The following is a 15,575-nucleotide window of genomic DNA, read 5'->3' as shown; positions in this document are numbered from 1 at the left end:
CGCGAGCGGAAAAACCGTCGATACGGTTTCGGGCTCGCAGCAAGGGGGAAACCAAGGATAACCAGGTGAACAAACGAAAGGATAAATATATAAATATAAATAAGCGAACGAAAGGACAAGAAAACCTAGCGAAGCGATCTTTCTCGAGAGAGAGGGAGAGAGAGGGAGAGAAAGAGAGAAAACAGCCGGCTCCTCGTCTCCGGACGAAACCCAATTAAGAAATGTTTTGTCCGCATCGAGGAATACGGGCAGGAGGGCGGTCGACGGACGGAGGGCCAAGGGTACGGCGACTGCAGCCTGCGGTCGAAGAATGAGGAGGTAAGGACAAGAAGTGGAAGAGAGCTATGGCAGAGGGGAGAATAAGACGGAGAGAGGACCAAGGGAGGGCGATCGGGCCTCTCAGCGTGAGCCGGTCGATCGGCTCGGGCGAAGAATCGGGTGCACAGCAGCGCCTATAAGCAGCAGCGAGGGAATCTGCAGGAACCGGGCGCATAGGCGGCAGAACGGCAGCTGTTTGAGAGCAGCAAATTAGTAGCCGGCACGTGATTGGTCTGTTGCCGCCCCGTCGATATTCCGCCTTTATACACATACCTGCCTACCTGTACGTATACGTGTAACATAGCACAGTGCAACAGCCAACACCGATACTTGCAGGTGAGCTCTGTGCCATTCGGTGTGCATGCGTCACGTACACGTACGCGCATTTCGGGGACTCTCGAACGTCTGCAAAAGGAGTTGGGTGAGAAGAAGAGGAGGAGGAGGAGGAGGAGGAGGAGGAGGAGGAGGAGGAGGAGGAGGGAGGAAGGAAGGGGTTCGAAATGGTCGACAAAACCCCCGAGTGTTGGTGGAACGGACTGGATCGTCCGGCAATTTACTCGCGATATCTTTATACCGGGATTTACGAGCTGATAATCATCGAAGGATGTTCCGGCGTTTTTCGACCGAATTATTATCATTGTTATTTATATCGGTACCGTTGCTGGTTTCGTGTTGTAGTTTTCATTATTGTTATTATTGTTGTTGTTTTTGTTATTGTTATTACTTATGCACAGGTACAGCAACGCGATATAAACCCGCACAGACGTCTCTATACGATCGTCCAGCGTGTATATAAAACAGGTATTAATCGACCGGCTCGGACTCCATGTACGCGAGGTAAAATATAACTACGACTTTATTACAACGTTATTCAGTGCCTTTTATTTTATATTCGAGATGAAGAAAGCGGGAGAGGGAAGAGAGATGTAAAATACAATTGAAACAAAAAGAACAACACGCAAGATTTATAACGACCAGTCGGTTCTTCGGGATCCAGGGTCGATTCGATTTTCGTATTATACGTACGTTATAACGCAGCGGTTCGTCGGTACCGGTTGATAATTCGAAAGCTTCGATTACCGCGCACTAGCGCGTTTCATGGGGTTGGGGGGTAGTGAGAAGGGGAAGGAAAAATAAACGAATAAATAAGATCTCAAGCATTTCGCAATTTTCAATGGTGAATAAAATACGAAGTGCAACTGCAGCATCTTCGCAAATCGCGTTAAGCATCGGTGATATCTTTCTGTCGAATCTGGTCGCTGACAGGTCTAGGTTAGGTACGTTAAGTGATGCCGCAATTGGTGCAGATTAAACGCCAGATATAACCCATTACACGCCGTCTTAATGGGACGTAAAATTTGCGACTCATATTTCTACGCTCGGAGGTGTCTTTTTTGCCTAGGTATAAATCGACAGTTTTTCCTCGCGAACCTTCCGCCGAATAGTGCATAACTAAACGAGCCGTTCAACAGACGCCGATGACGCGAGGAGGGACGTCGCGGAACTCACGCCGGATCGGGGGAGCACGACTACCGGGGAACCACGTCCTGGCTATCTTGATACGGTCCTCGAGCTAGGCCAAGAGCCGTGGACTCAGGCGCCTACGGCGGCCCGTAATCTCATTGGCCCCACTCGATGCGATGAAACCATGCGCTTCGCTCCGCGGCTCCTCGAGTTCGAATGCCTCGGCCGTAAATCCTCACTAGCCGGCTGTCAGGCAGAGAGGCTCGTTGCTGCCTCCGAGAGGGAGGAAGTCCTCCGTGTGCAGACCGGGAACGAGGCGACGCTTCGACCATCTCCGTAACCCTCGCGTCGCCTCTTCTAGCCTTTGGTATAAGGAAGGTATTCCTTCGTAATGAGTTTGCTCCCGGTCGGGATGGTATAAGGTACGCCACGTTGTCCCTTGCCATCGGTTCCGTGGCTTATACATGCGCCGTATCTTCGCCCACGATACCTTGGCCGATTTACATTTTACCAGTACACGGGTGTGCAGCTGCTTTTACCAAGGATTTTCAGATCCTCGATCGTTTCGGAATGCTTGCGCTTGGGGGTGACGTTTAGCGTCAGGGGGGGGGGGGGGGGGGGGAGAATGGGTGTTTGAAACATTGACGATGTGGGAAATTCGATAGCGAATGTAGGATAATTTTTGTTACTTTGACGCACCTTTCACGACGAATGTCCACGGATGATGAATTGATGGATTTCTTTTAATGAAAACGTATTATATTAATGAAATAACGACACGAACTTACCGAGGTTGAACCACGTTTCCATATAACATCTTACATCCGAGATATTCTGCTTACCTGAAACACGAAATAAAAACATCAATAGCTTCGACATACTCGGGGTGGAACCTCATGCATTTGTCGAGATAATATTACAACATTCGATGTGGCATTCGAACGAGTCGGGATGGCTAATGAGGTGAATCAGCACTTCTGAATTCCGTTTATCGATTTCCATAAATCCGATACCTCCAGACTCGGTTCTGAATACCAAAAACGTGACGGGGCCAGTTCGAGAGGGACCGAATCTGCCAAACGACCTCGAATACGCGGCTCAAATCCTCGTTCATGTTTCGAGCAATGGTCGCATAAGAATTTTTGTGAAAAAAGTGGCATCCATTGGATCTCGGACTGGACGGCCATTGCTCCCGATAGCCGGCGTCGCGTTGGCGTCACATCGGCATTACGTCACGTACGGATGATGCAGCTAAGAGAGGAGAAGGGGGTTGAACGGTTTCAAGGGATGGAGCACAGCTGAAACGACGCTTTTGCCATTCATTTTTCAACACCGCTGCCATGCGGCCGCCTTGAAATGCGGAGGGAAAAACCTCCGACGGGTTTTGCGATCAGCGCAATTATTATAAAGCACGGGTAGAGTTTTGCAACGAGCGTGACGATCTTCGCGTTATATACGTCCGCGTGTTCCGACCGACGATGATGGGGGCGCAGAAGTTAAATGGCGCGGCGGCGATACGGGGGAAAGGGGTGCGGAATGGAAGGGCAGAAGAGTCCGGTCTTCCTCTACACGTATTATACCTTACCGGCGAGCTAATGGGACACAATTAAACGATTTGGTATCAAAGAACGCCGCTGCGGAGCGGCTCGCCGGATCGCGAACGAGAAACTCTTTCCAGATCGGTTAGAATGCGCCGCGCGCGCGACGAACTAGAGGAGAACGAAATAAGAACGAACCGCCGCGCGTCTCCCGCACCCTCCACCCCCCCTGCACACAACCTACTCCACCATACAGCGAGAACTCGCCAGCTTCGAAAGAGAGTCTAGAAAAATCTTAGGCCACGTTCAATTCCATCTCATTAGCGAGAAAACGGTGCAGCTGATGCTTGTCTTCGAGTCTTAGTGTAAGAAGAAGAAGCCTTCGAAAGCCATGTATGGAACCGGTCGCTCCGGAGGAGATACCCTTCCTCACTTCGTTTCTCCTATACCCGGTGTCTTCCGGGCAATAATCAAATATCGCTTCGCTATTTGTATCTCAGATTCGCCGATGTGTAGAAAAAAATATCATCTTCCAAATTTGATGTTACAATAATGGTGAATAAAGTCACTGTTTGAGTATATGTAAGAAATTTATCCAGGTTAAATCAATTTGGCTCATAAGAAAGATCAATTTAAATATTCAGAGAAATTTATTTAGTTAATCATTTACAATTTATTCACTTGTACAGTGTGATAGACAAGGTATACAATTGGTATTGATCGACAAAAATTGTGGTATAAAATGGTTTGTAAGAATCGTGATAACGAATATTCCAAACTTGAATTTCCCAACGAAATTCGTCGCCTTGACGGGGGCTTTCGTAATTCCAATTTTGTCGACCGGCAGGTTCGTCACAGAGACACCCTGTATAGCGGACGTGGAAGCGAGTACCGTCCGTTGGGCAGACGGAGCATGGGCATGCATGCACCGCAAAACAAAGCGGGCTCGTTAGGAGGTGCATTGCAACCGCTGTAACCACTGCAGGACTGGTACACCGGGCTCTCCGGTTCGGCCGTGTAGGTTAAAGCGGGGGGCGTAATACCAGGACGAAGTGCAGCGAGCGGGCGAGAGCCGAGTCAAGTCAAAACGGCGTGCAGAAACAGCGCCGAGTATAAAGCTCGAATGGATAATTGTCCGTGTCTCTGGTTCGCCTCGCGCTCGCTACACTTTTCAAAACCTTTACCACCTTCACGCTTTCTCTGTCTCTGTCTGCGACGTAGAGCCTCGTCGATCGCTTCGGAGACGCGTACCTACGCCCAGAGAGACTCCAAGGCAGGCCGCAGATCTCGATCGCGGCTCGAGCAAACGCGCGCGGTACCAAAGCTCTGCCCGATTATTGTTGCGGTGTACGTGGAAGGCGTACGACTATCCGTGTAGGTAGGTAACTACTGCCGCCACTCGGGCAATAACTATTACACCGGCTCGATCAGATTGGTTGGAGGTGTTCGCCAAGATCTCATCCGTGAATTATTCCCGGCTACTTTACCGCGGCTCGCCGCGCGCCGCGGCTGGACTTGATGATTTATCCGCGTATACTCGGGTGGTGTGATTCGATTACCGACGATCATACCGTTTGTATACGGTTTAATTAGAACGTTATTGCCGACTCAAGAGCCCGGTTCCGTTGAAACTTACGAATCGAAGAACCTGAGGGGTGAAAATCTTACTTGCGCGTTATACGCATATTCCAAAACGTGAGGGAGGGAATTAGGTTGACGTTCACGAGCCGAGATATCGAAAAATAATTGCAAGAGTACGAAATGGCGTGAAAAAAAAAATGATACTGGGTATGATTTTCCACGACGAAATCGTAATATGCGAAGGTGATTGCTTGCTGCGAGTCGAATGCGTTTCGTTAAGGACGATATGAGAGGATGCGCTTGTACCGCAGGGCGACTGGAGGGCAGGACCCTCTCGAATGTGCGCCGATAAAGAGAGCGGGGATCCTTCATAAGCGCGGCAACCCGCGTATAACTCCCGGGTCGGGGCACAGACGTGTAGAATAAGAGAAAATATGAGAGGTGATCGGCCTCGGCACACGAGGTGGAGCTGAACCGGCTGTTGCCGTTGCCGTTGCCGTTGCCGCGTTGCGGAGCGGCAGGCCCTCGTCGCAGGGAGTCCGCGGCGGCGGCAGCGGCAGGAACGGCAGCAGCAGGACGAGTTTATGCGATTTTTACACTCGATCTGATTTTTTGGCGGCGCGCCTCGCTCCGCGCAGACAGATATATGTCCCAGGGCGTACAAGGGCCGCGTATAAAGACATCGAAGCGAAGCCAACGAGAATTCCTCATCCCGTCTCCGGCCCCCTTCGGGCCCCCCTTCGGCCCCGCCGATTCGTCCCACCGTCGTCGTCCTCTTTGCCACCATACTTGGTATACCTTCCCGCCCGCGCCTCGCCGCCGCCGATACCTCGACGCTTTTTCTTCACCTCCACGTCGCCCGCCGTTCCGCCGATCTCCATCCTCCTCCTTGCTCCCCCGCTCTCTATCCACCAACGAAAACGAAGAGAGGAACAAGAAGACGAATAAGTAAAGGGCCTCGCCCATATAACCGGTTCACGCTCGTCATCGCGTCCCTCGGCCCTCCGGCCGGCTCCCCTCGTCCTCCTCATCCTCCTTATCCTCGAGTCGAACCAACGTTTCGCTCCCCTTGAACCTGGTCCAGATAGATTACACGCCGAAGCGAGTTACGCCGCAGAGTCCCGATCCTCGCGACGATCATCCACATTTTCATCCCCACGAATAATTCGTCGGTATGCAATTTAGCGATCAACCGAGACGTGATCGTTTTCTGAAACCCCGGAACTGCGACGAGTAAACGGACGCTTGTACCTCAGGGTTGCCGACGAAGATGAAGACGCGGAGCAACGTCGAGGGAAAGAGAAAGAACGACGCTGAAGAGGAACGCCGGTACAACGTCCACTCGTCAAGTGGCATGCTACCGCTGGTGCTGGTGCTTGGTGCCTTTACATAAGCAACCGTGTGCCGCCTCGTTGCCTGCCGGCGAGACCGAACGACCGCTTTTACAACTCAATGCCCGATGGGCCCGCGGGCCCCGCGACTCTGCGTTCGCCCCGTGTACGTACAACGAAACGGGTACGTCTTCGGGACGCTGCCCGGAGAGAGCAGCGCCTGCAGGCTGTTCCTCCTTACTCTTCTTCTTCTTCTTCTTCTTCTTCTTCTTCTTTCCCCTTTTCTCTTCCCTTACCAAGAGAGGGACATTGTTCGAGCAATTTATATCCCGCGACTCGATCGTTCATTCGCATTTTCCACGTTATATAAACGAAACAACCGTGACGATTAGCAGTGTGTGCGAACTGCAGTTCTCCTCGAGCACCACGCGATGTTGTACCGAAAAAGATGTTCTTGCCGCATGTGCACCGCGTGACGTTGCACAGCGCCAGGTCAGAGACGAACGCGCTGCTCGAGAGGGTGTCGTGGGCGTTCTCCTTGGCCGTTTTTCGGCCTCGTCGAGTTACGATTCATTCGGATGACCCCCTCTGTCTTCTCGTCACCTCGTTATCCAGGGTATTTTTTAGGCACCGTATTTTCTCGCGTCTGTTCTCCAAATAACATAAAGTATAATCTCTAGCTGGTGCAGGTCGAACCTTTGGTAACTTGTTAGAAAATTAACGAGACAACCACACTGCACCGACGTCTCTGTGCGCTACCTCCTCTACAAAACTCCGAGTAAGAAAAATACATTTAATGTTTCTTGCACGTTCTATCTTATCTGTCATCGACTCATTCCCACTTCTACGCTCTGAGACTTCGATGCTCCCGCTGCGCAACCTCCCTTCAGTCTTATCGTTTGTGCCGAAACAAAATAAGAGAATCGAATATATCAAACGTACGAGAAACGAGCGAAGGTCAGAAAAAAAATGCCCCATTCGTTTGACCTCAAAAGACGTACCTACGTGTAATGAAATTAAACCCTGTAAAGTGAATTAATGGAATTATCCCGATTGTTGACTCGACGAGTGACGCAGGGTGCGAAAGTTTAATGAGATATCCGAAACTGTCGGCGCGTTATAAAAGTCCCTGACATTTTATTCCCAAAGAGCTGTTTAGGATAGTGAATAAAATAACGAAGTCTCTTGATGTTCCAACCGTACAAAGTATACGTATATTTATAGAGATATTGCAGAGAGTCTTATTCACCGTTTATGATAATTATCGATCAAGCATCATTACTTCCGTGAGGATTTTGGCTTATCCTCGTTATACGAACGCGTAACAAAGACGTTATTATTTGGAAGGGTTCACGCGTATCCGAGCGGTAGGAGCAACGGGAATTCGCGAAGGCTGGGGATTTTGACGGTAAGTAAAGTTAATCCGCGATTACACGCGAAGCGTACCCGTTAATAGTAATGGATTTAAAACAGTAGACATACGCGTAGCTGGTATATACGCGCATGTACACGAGGTGTGCCTAAATCTGGTAAATTTATAACGTTCCAAGGGAAGACTAGGAGTTTGGCTCGATCCAATTTTCCGTGAATGGTTCCCCAAATTGATTTCGAGATCCAGTCAGCGGCCACCCTCGAGCCGCGCCTCCCCATCAGACTCCTCGTAGAAGAGATAGCGCGGCGCGTCCCTTATCTCTCAATGCCTATCTTCTCCTTAGTTCTTCGCCTCTCGGCGATGCCCCCCCATTACATCCACCTCGTCCGTATCTCTCGCCCCTCTCCGCCGCCCCTCGAGTCCCGGTACCATTCGTTCTTCTAACAAGATCCAAAGCGAGTTTCACTGCCCTACATAGAGGGCCCTGCAGGATGTCGGCTCGTCGCCTTGGCGTAGATCCGCAGCTAGTTTTTTCGCCCCGCGCCCAGCTCCAATAGCCGTCTTTCAATTAGGCACAGATTTATGACAAACGCTGCCTGCATGGATCCTGCGAACCGCACTTGGTTCTCCGTGATCCTTGGGCGTGTGAATAAACACGAACGACCGGCAAGGATTTCTCATCTTGTGTAGGTGTGGACGAGGGTTGTATTCGTGCTTTCCAGACACCGCACGACTTCCTTTCGATCACAGCTCTCCTGCGGCTAGATTTACTTCGGTGATAGGAGAAGGTGTATGTGGCGGATACGCGATACTCATCGCATAGGAATATTAATACTCTGCTTTATGTACGTATATAATTAAAATACTGGCGTAGAAACCGTGTGTATACACGGTGTCGTGACTAACTACCGTATGAAATCATAACCTGATTATAATTGACGATCGTTGATCGATAAAGTGAGGGGTGGATTGAAACGGCACGCCGAGGATTCTAATCGCAGTTTTGCACAGTCTGAGCCAGAGGTAATCGGTCGTTTGTTCTTCTTTTGACCGTTAATCATCCGCGCGATGCACAAAATGTACGCGGTCAATTCTTGCAGGTCATTCTTCCATTTTACAATTGACTGTGGCATTTTTTAAATTTCATTTGGAATGCGTGCTTGGAAAGCTTTAATTTAAGCTCTATTTTAATTCAATTATTGAACCGAAAACTGACAATGAGATATATAATTTGCGGTATTTCTGACCTCGTCGAAATGATTTGTTCGCTTGGAAATTTTCCTCTCCCGTCGTTACATGTGTAAAATGTATAATTCTCTGTTTTAAATAACAATATTCGCGAATAAGTACCAACAACAGTACCTTTAATTATTAATAAAATATTGAAATCAAAATTTTTACTGTCAAATATGTAGCTGCTTATCAACGCGCAAAATAAAAAATTAGGGACGAAATTGAAAATTCGAAGTTAGTCGTACTTCGCGGGCCTTTTTCGAAAAATACCTTGAAGAATTGATGAAATTTGATCGCTTTTGTTTCATATATGCATCATGCCTTGACTAGTTCTATCTATAAAGCGTCTTTGTATAACTATTCTTAGAGTACCTCTATAACAGGGCAATCAATTTGCCGTGTTACAGCCCGTTAGTTCAACCGACGCATGGAAGCAGACGCAGAAATTTAAGAAACACATAAGCAAATGTAGATGTGAATTTTGCTACCTTGAATTTTAGATAGTGAAATGTTATTTTTTGAACTCGTGTCACACGGTGTTGTGCTTATTTATACACGAAAGAGAATCCGACGTAGTTAATAAAGAAATTGATGTTCCAGCGCGAATCTTACGTCTTGTACGCATGTAATTACCTATATCCAATTACTTTCAGTAATTACTCCCTTGTCACAAAGAAGATGAAACCTGAATACTAAAGCGTTCGATGAGAATAAATATCCATTTTTTCCCCAACTCTTAATTTTAATTTTTCTGTCTCGATTTTTCTCATTTTTGCGAAGAAGTTACGAACTTGGCAGTGAAGAATTTTTGATTTCAATATTTTTTTGGAAGATCAGTGTGCATTTTCATTTTCGTGATTTTCAAATTACAATTTAAATTTTTCCTGGTAGATTTCACTTCAATGTACTTGGAGCAAGGTTTCTGTACCTGAGATGATTTTTGGGGATTGAAATTTCGAGCTGGATTAACGAGTCTTAAATCATTTTTCTTTTTTTTTTTGGTATTTTTTCTTATTTTTTTTTTTTTTTTACACAACGAGCTAACAGCACAAAGCCTAGAGCTAATGCTCGACAAACAAACACGCGTCACCGTTCGATCATTTGTCTTTGTAACAGAGATATTCAGACATGGCATAGCTACACATACAGGCGTTAAAAATGATTTCAAAGTTGCCGCTCGGATAATAGTTTACACTCAACACCGATAAATCTGGCATCAGGTAAGCAGCCTCGTCGAGTGCATTCGGTTCCCGAAATAAACGCTCCTCTTATTTCCGGTCTCTTGTTCTCTTTCAAGTCTTTATTATTATACATGTTGTACGATTCCGCAGTATATTACAAAGTCCAGGTGTGATACCGATACCGTTTCATCAGATCGCCCGCACCAGACGTTTAAAAATTCGCAAACCGCAACGATTTGATAAAACGCAACATATGCCGTAGCTTTGTTTACAGGCACGGATTTTTCTCGCAACGCAGCTGCAGCTCTGCACTTGCCGACTCCTCCTATCGTAATTACGAACGCACGCATGTCACTAACCGAGGTTATCTTTATCTACGGTGAACTTTGATCGCCTTTCAAACTTGGCGAAAAGCTCTGGTGCGGTAAAGGGGAGTTCAGAAAACGCATGCGCGAGGACGCGGCGGGTCAGCTGCCTTGTGCAACCTTCCGTCGGCCGCCAAATGGCCAATGTAGGCATGACATAGTAATTATATTCACGACATTGTCGACTACTTCTGGTTATCAGCCGAAATACGATACGACGGACAGCGAATATCCGCTTAACACACTTGCTGTTTGAACAAGCTATTTTTATTTATTTATTTATTCTTTCTTTGTCTCTACATCGAAAGACATGTTCGGTTGATTAAATTCGTTTAATCGAGTCGAACAAATATTATATCGATTAACGTTAGCGTTATACGTTTTAATTGTATCACACGCAGCAATACTGAGTACACAGAAGTGGTGGGACAATGATAAAATTTCAAAGCGATTGGTACAGAAAAAAATAAATATATTAAAAAAAAAGAAAAAAAAAAACTTTGCAAGTGTGTTATTACGATAGCGTTACTGCCAGCGATAACTTTCTCGCGATATGGTTTATGTTTTAATTATATCAATTAGGGCCTGTGTAAAGTCGCAGAAGAATGTACCGTTTATACACATGCTATACTTATTCTTCTTTTTACTCGCGTTTCTCGAGCGTTTTTAATTTGATCAACCGTCAAGAATCGACACTAAACGATGCGCTTTATTCATGAGAAACGTGTATTTTACATAGTATATATAGGTATATAGGAGTAACGATTCGCTAATTAAATGCGCATTATTAAAAGTGATGGTTAGACGATTCGAGTAATTATTTTCTCAGAACTAAATTGATCGGTCCAAGTCACGCCATCGCTAGACTAGCTAGACGTCGCACAGTTGCGGGGTATGAAGTGATCGTGCAAAGTCAACAATAGTTTAATAGCGCGTTTGTGCCGGTGCAGCAACGTCTAATTATCATCGGCAATGAATTTACAAAATACATAAAAATAGACAAGCGGTCAGTTTTTTATTTTTCCTTTCGTCTTCCTTCCCGTCCCTCGATCTTGTATTTATGCAAAAGCGATCCTCATGCCCACGCATTGCTGCAAAATAATTATGCACTGTATAAGTGATTTTATTATGGGAGCTAGACAGGCGATGAGTATTTAGAATGCAGTTCACGCTTCGTGGCTGCTTCAGGTTTCAAACACGATGGAATATTGAAAATGGACGGATAGGTTTTACAACTACTCATAATGTAGGCTGGTATTCAGCGCGGGGATCAGGTACTTGAAATTGCATATGGCAATTGCACTTGGCCAAACTCAATCCCATAAATCTTGTCGTTCAATTAAAAGTGCAGACCCCGCGAGATAATTAAAAATAACGAACAAGTGCTTGCACCGAGCTTTCTGAGGGCTTCACGTTCGCCTCGTACGTGCAGCGCCGCTTCGAATAAATTAAACGCATGCACTTTGTTGCTGTGGCAAAAGAAGAAACACGTATCCGAAACCCTCTTCGTCGATATTCAAAACACGTTTCTCAACCCTGGATTATACCTATCAAGTTATTCAAAGCGCAGTCTCTGTTACTCTTCGTTTAAATAAATGAATAATTGACGCGGGTAAAATCAACTTTGGATATTTGAAGTTTGAAATGTCATTTTCGATCACGCCATTGAATACAAAATAAACGCTAATAGTCATTTTGTATGTTACGAAGCTGCGGCGTTTGTTGAAGTAATATATTTCACGTGTTTCGGAGTTTTGGAAATTGTCCCCTCGGTCGATTCGTTATTTATTTGAATTCCAAAATGTTCAATTCTTTGATTTTCAAAACTGATCAAGATTTTTAAACATTGTTAAGGAGATAGAAGATTAGAACGACTGATTTTAACGAGCGTACAAAAATCAGAGATAAGACAGTATTTTTGATATCCGGAATTTAAAATACCAACTCCTCGCGTTTACTGCTGTCAAAAAAACCAAAACCTAGATTCATACAACTACTATAGTTCAATGGAATTTCGTCATTTGAGGCGTCACTGAAAAAATAACAAAATAATAATTTTGCAGCACTGCATCGTCAATTATTCTAAAATTTCGAACTGTTACGAACATAAATTTAAGCGAAACTGATCGGCTCAATTTGACAGAAAATTATTAATCTTCGTTTCATCAGTTTCCACATATACGCACAAATACACCGCATATACACAGGCACGTTATTTTAACGAAAACCGCCGTTGCAGGCGGAGACGCACTCGTTAGATTTCCCCGAAGTATTCGAATCTCCGAAGGGATTATCCTCCGTTAAAAAGACGCAAGCACTGCTCCCGCATCGAGCAACGAACCGTAAATACAAACGAATTTGAAAACGGTATTAAAAACGTTGGAAAAACAGTTGAATTAACACATGTTTGGCTTACCGCGGTGTTGTGGTGGCCATATTGGAATATGGTGGGCTGCCCCACCCCGACGGATAGCGTCGGGTCCACGAGGAACGAGTTCCTCGGTCGTGGCATCGACCGGTTTCCTCCACCAGCAGCCCGCCATATTAGTAGGAATTTCGAAGATGCGCGCGTCTCGCGAACGAAGCGAGCGCAGCTAGCGCAGCCTTTAGTCAGTCCGGCGCACACTTTCTCCGCCATGTCGCGGCGTGCGCGACGCCCACGCACGTTTATAAAAACCGCGACGTGTAGCGGCCGCTTCGTTAGCGTCGTAATTTCGCGCGTGGCGTTACGCGAGTGTCGGTGGAATGATTTCCGGATTTCGCCACCACCCCGCTTACGCAAAATCGAAAACCAAAATACCGGACGCATTTTTCCTACCAGCTGCGGTGTGTCCGCATCGACGCGCGCCTTCAAGGAGAAGACGCCGTGTGCACTAGCGGCGGCCATGCTGGCTCCGAGGAGACTAGCCGAGTCCTCTCACATTTTGCTTCCACGTCCGCCACCCACACCTGCGACTTACCTACTCCTTTCGTCCCTGCTACCGCTGCATGCACGCGTGTCTTCGCGCCACACATCCACCTGACCGACCCCCAACCCCCACCTGCATCGACTCCTCGCCCAAGTCACGTGCGAGTCGGCCAAACCACCCCCGCGATTCTACCACCCCTTTTAGGATTATGGCCTGCGATTTTGACAGTCGGTGAAATTTTTTACGATTTTATTATTAATTTTGAAGAACCACGTGCGTCTGGATTTGAAAGAGCTTTTTAAAGTTACAGCGATTTTGTGCTTTTTTTTCAACAACACCCTACGGAGTCACGAACTTTGAGACGACTAGTTTATTCCGCGATATTTATTGCAACGTGACGTTTTCGTTATGGTTTTTTTTTTCAAGTGACTATTCGGACCCTGATAATACAAATATCCAAACCCGAGACAGTGTATTCCGTACCGTACGACAACGGTAGAGAAAATTGTAGCCACTGAATTAGATTTCTAAACGCCGCCGTCGTTCAGATCAGAAATAACAACCCTCCCCCCTGAATTGTACACAAAATTTTCCCGGTTATTATAATTGAGGAAGTTTAACTGGATCTCTCCCGAGTTTCAGACCATGATATAATAGGTACGTGATATAGTCGTGTTCTGTATCGCCGTGCGGAGCGGTCTAATATTAGAAATTACAGCATGACGTGTGAAGCCCACATCGCATCATCGTATCAAGCAAATAGACTCGCAATTCCTGTACAGTTCAAGTCTACTCACCATAGAAAAACGGTTCGCGCTGTAGGAAAAGTGATCTTGTTCAGCTTTTTTGGGTTTATCGAGTTAAAACTTTTGTTGGGGCATTCAATGTAAATTCAACTGAATCTTGTTCTTTTTTTATCCCACACGCTTCACGCTGTTTGCAATGTTAGTGGAAAGAGCATGCTGATTTTGCAGGGATTGAAGCGCCACGGTTAAAGTATCCAATGAAACTTAATAGTTGACGAGTTAATTTTCGTGCACGGATATAACGATCGTTATTATTTCACGGTCTGTTTGTTTCTCGGAGAATGATTTTTTCCTCTCCATTACTTGTTTCGCCTTTGCTTTTATCACGTGCTCGAATTCAAAGTCTTGACGGGGCGTCTGAATCAACCGGCTCTCCGACGCATCATAAATTCAATTTATTGATCGTAAACGAACACATCGTGGTATAACAGGTAAGAAACCCGGTTATACCCGGTTAACGAGAACGTTACACGTATGTCCGTTACAGGCCGTCGATACGCCCTGGGCAAATAAGACTGACCGTGACTCGCGATAAATATGAATAGCCCATCGTTATTAGCAAGATGATGTGTGCCAATTACGCCACTACACGTATAATCGATTGTATAATGAAAATGTGAACGCGAGATGGTAATTTTTGTTCAATTATAATCTGTGGAATTTCAGAATATTCATCTCCTTTATTCTCGCGACTTATAGAATATATCAGGAATTTCATTACGATTTATTGATTTTCCGAGATTGATTTTTTTTTTTTTTTTTTTACAAAAATATCTCTACATTTCGTTGGCACGGTTTTTGCCTGCCAAGCTATTCCCGCGTTGAAGTTATAACGTCTTGAAATTGAATGGACGGTTAATAGTACACCACAAACTACATCTTAGCGCGGCGTATGATCTGATTCATACATTTTTCACCGCGCGTCGGGCGTGAAACTTGGCGCGATGGTTTATAAACAAAAGTAGGTAATAAGTATCCCGAGCAAACGAATATATCCTGCAATCTCAAACAGTATAACAGTCACTACGACGAATTCCCGGGAGTTTGCTGTTGGATTCGGGAGCGGGGTATGAAAAAAGAGGGAAAAGAATAAAAAAACGGTGAAACACCGCTGACGGGAGTAAATAACGAAGAGTTGAGGAGTAAACAGTGCTATTTGATGGGCAAGGAGCAGCTAGAGAACATCGACGTACAACTCTGCTTGCGCTCGAGCCGTGCTTGCGTGGACACGACTACTTACCTACCTACATGCGGACTTTAACGCGTATTTATAGCGAAGAGAGTCAACGTGTGTGCAGCGCGTATCCACATGCGAGCGTAACGCGGCTATACATGGGAACAGTAGCGCCGGTTAATTAGGGTTTAAGTTTACGAGGTGCAGGCGTGGGTGAGCGGCCGTGCGCCCCGCGTCACAGAGCCACCAGGGCCGTCGCGACGCCCGGCGTCGAGCTGCAGGGGCGGCGTGAAATATTAAGTA

General features: G+C 46.3%; 1 protein-coding gene across 4 annotated transcripts in view; it reads right to left on the bottom strand.

The window, feature by feature from the left end:
- The window catches only part of LOC124307589 (homeotic protein ultrabithorax-like), a 119,012-nt gene that overhangs the window by 61,508 nt on the left and 41,929 nt on the right, over positions 1-15,575 (bottom strand). For 3 of the 4 annotated variants that reach the window (XM_046769639.1, XM_046769467.1, XM_046769555.1), the window contains exon 2: positions 2,571-2,624. The exons of the other annotated variant lie outside the window; for it this stretch is intronic. In XM_046769639.1, the coding sequence (XP_046625595.1) occupies positions 2,571-2,624 (54 nt within the window). The remainder of the gene's footprint in view (positions 1-2,570; positions 2,625-15,575) is intronic. 4 annotated transcript variants of the gene reach the window in all.

This window comes from Neodiprion virginianus, chromosome 1 (assembly GCF_021901495.1).
Source record: "Neodiprion virginianus isolate iyNeoVirg1 chromosome 1, iyNeoVirg1.1, whole genome shotgun sequence".
In the NCBI taxonomy this organism is placed as follows: Eukaryota; Metazoa; Arthropoda; class Insecta; order Hymenoptera; family Diprionidae; genus Neodiprion; species Neodiprion virginianus.
The sequence above is the reverse complement of the archived record's forward strand: the minus strand, read 5'-3'. Positions and strand labels throughout refer to the sequence as shown.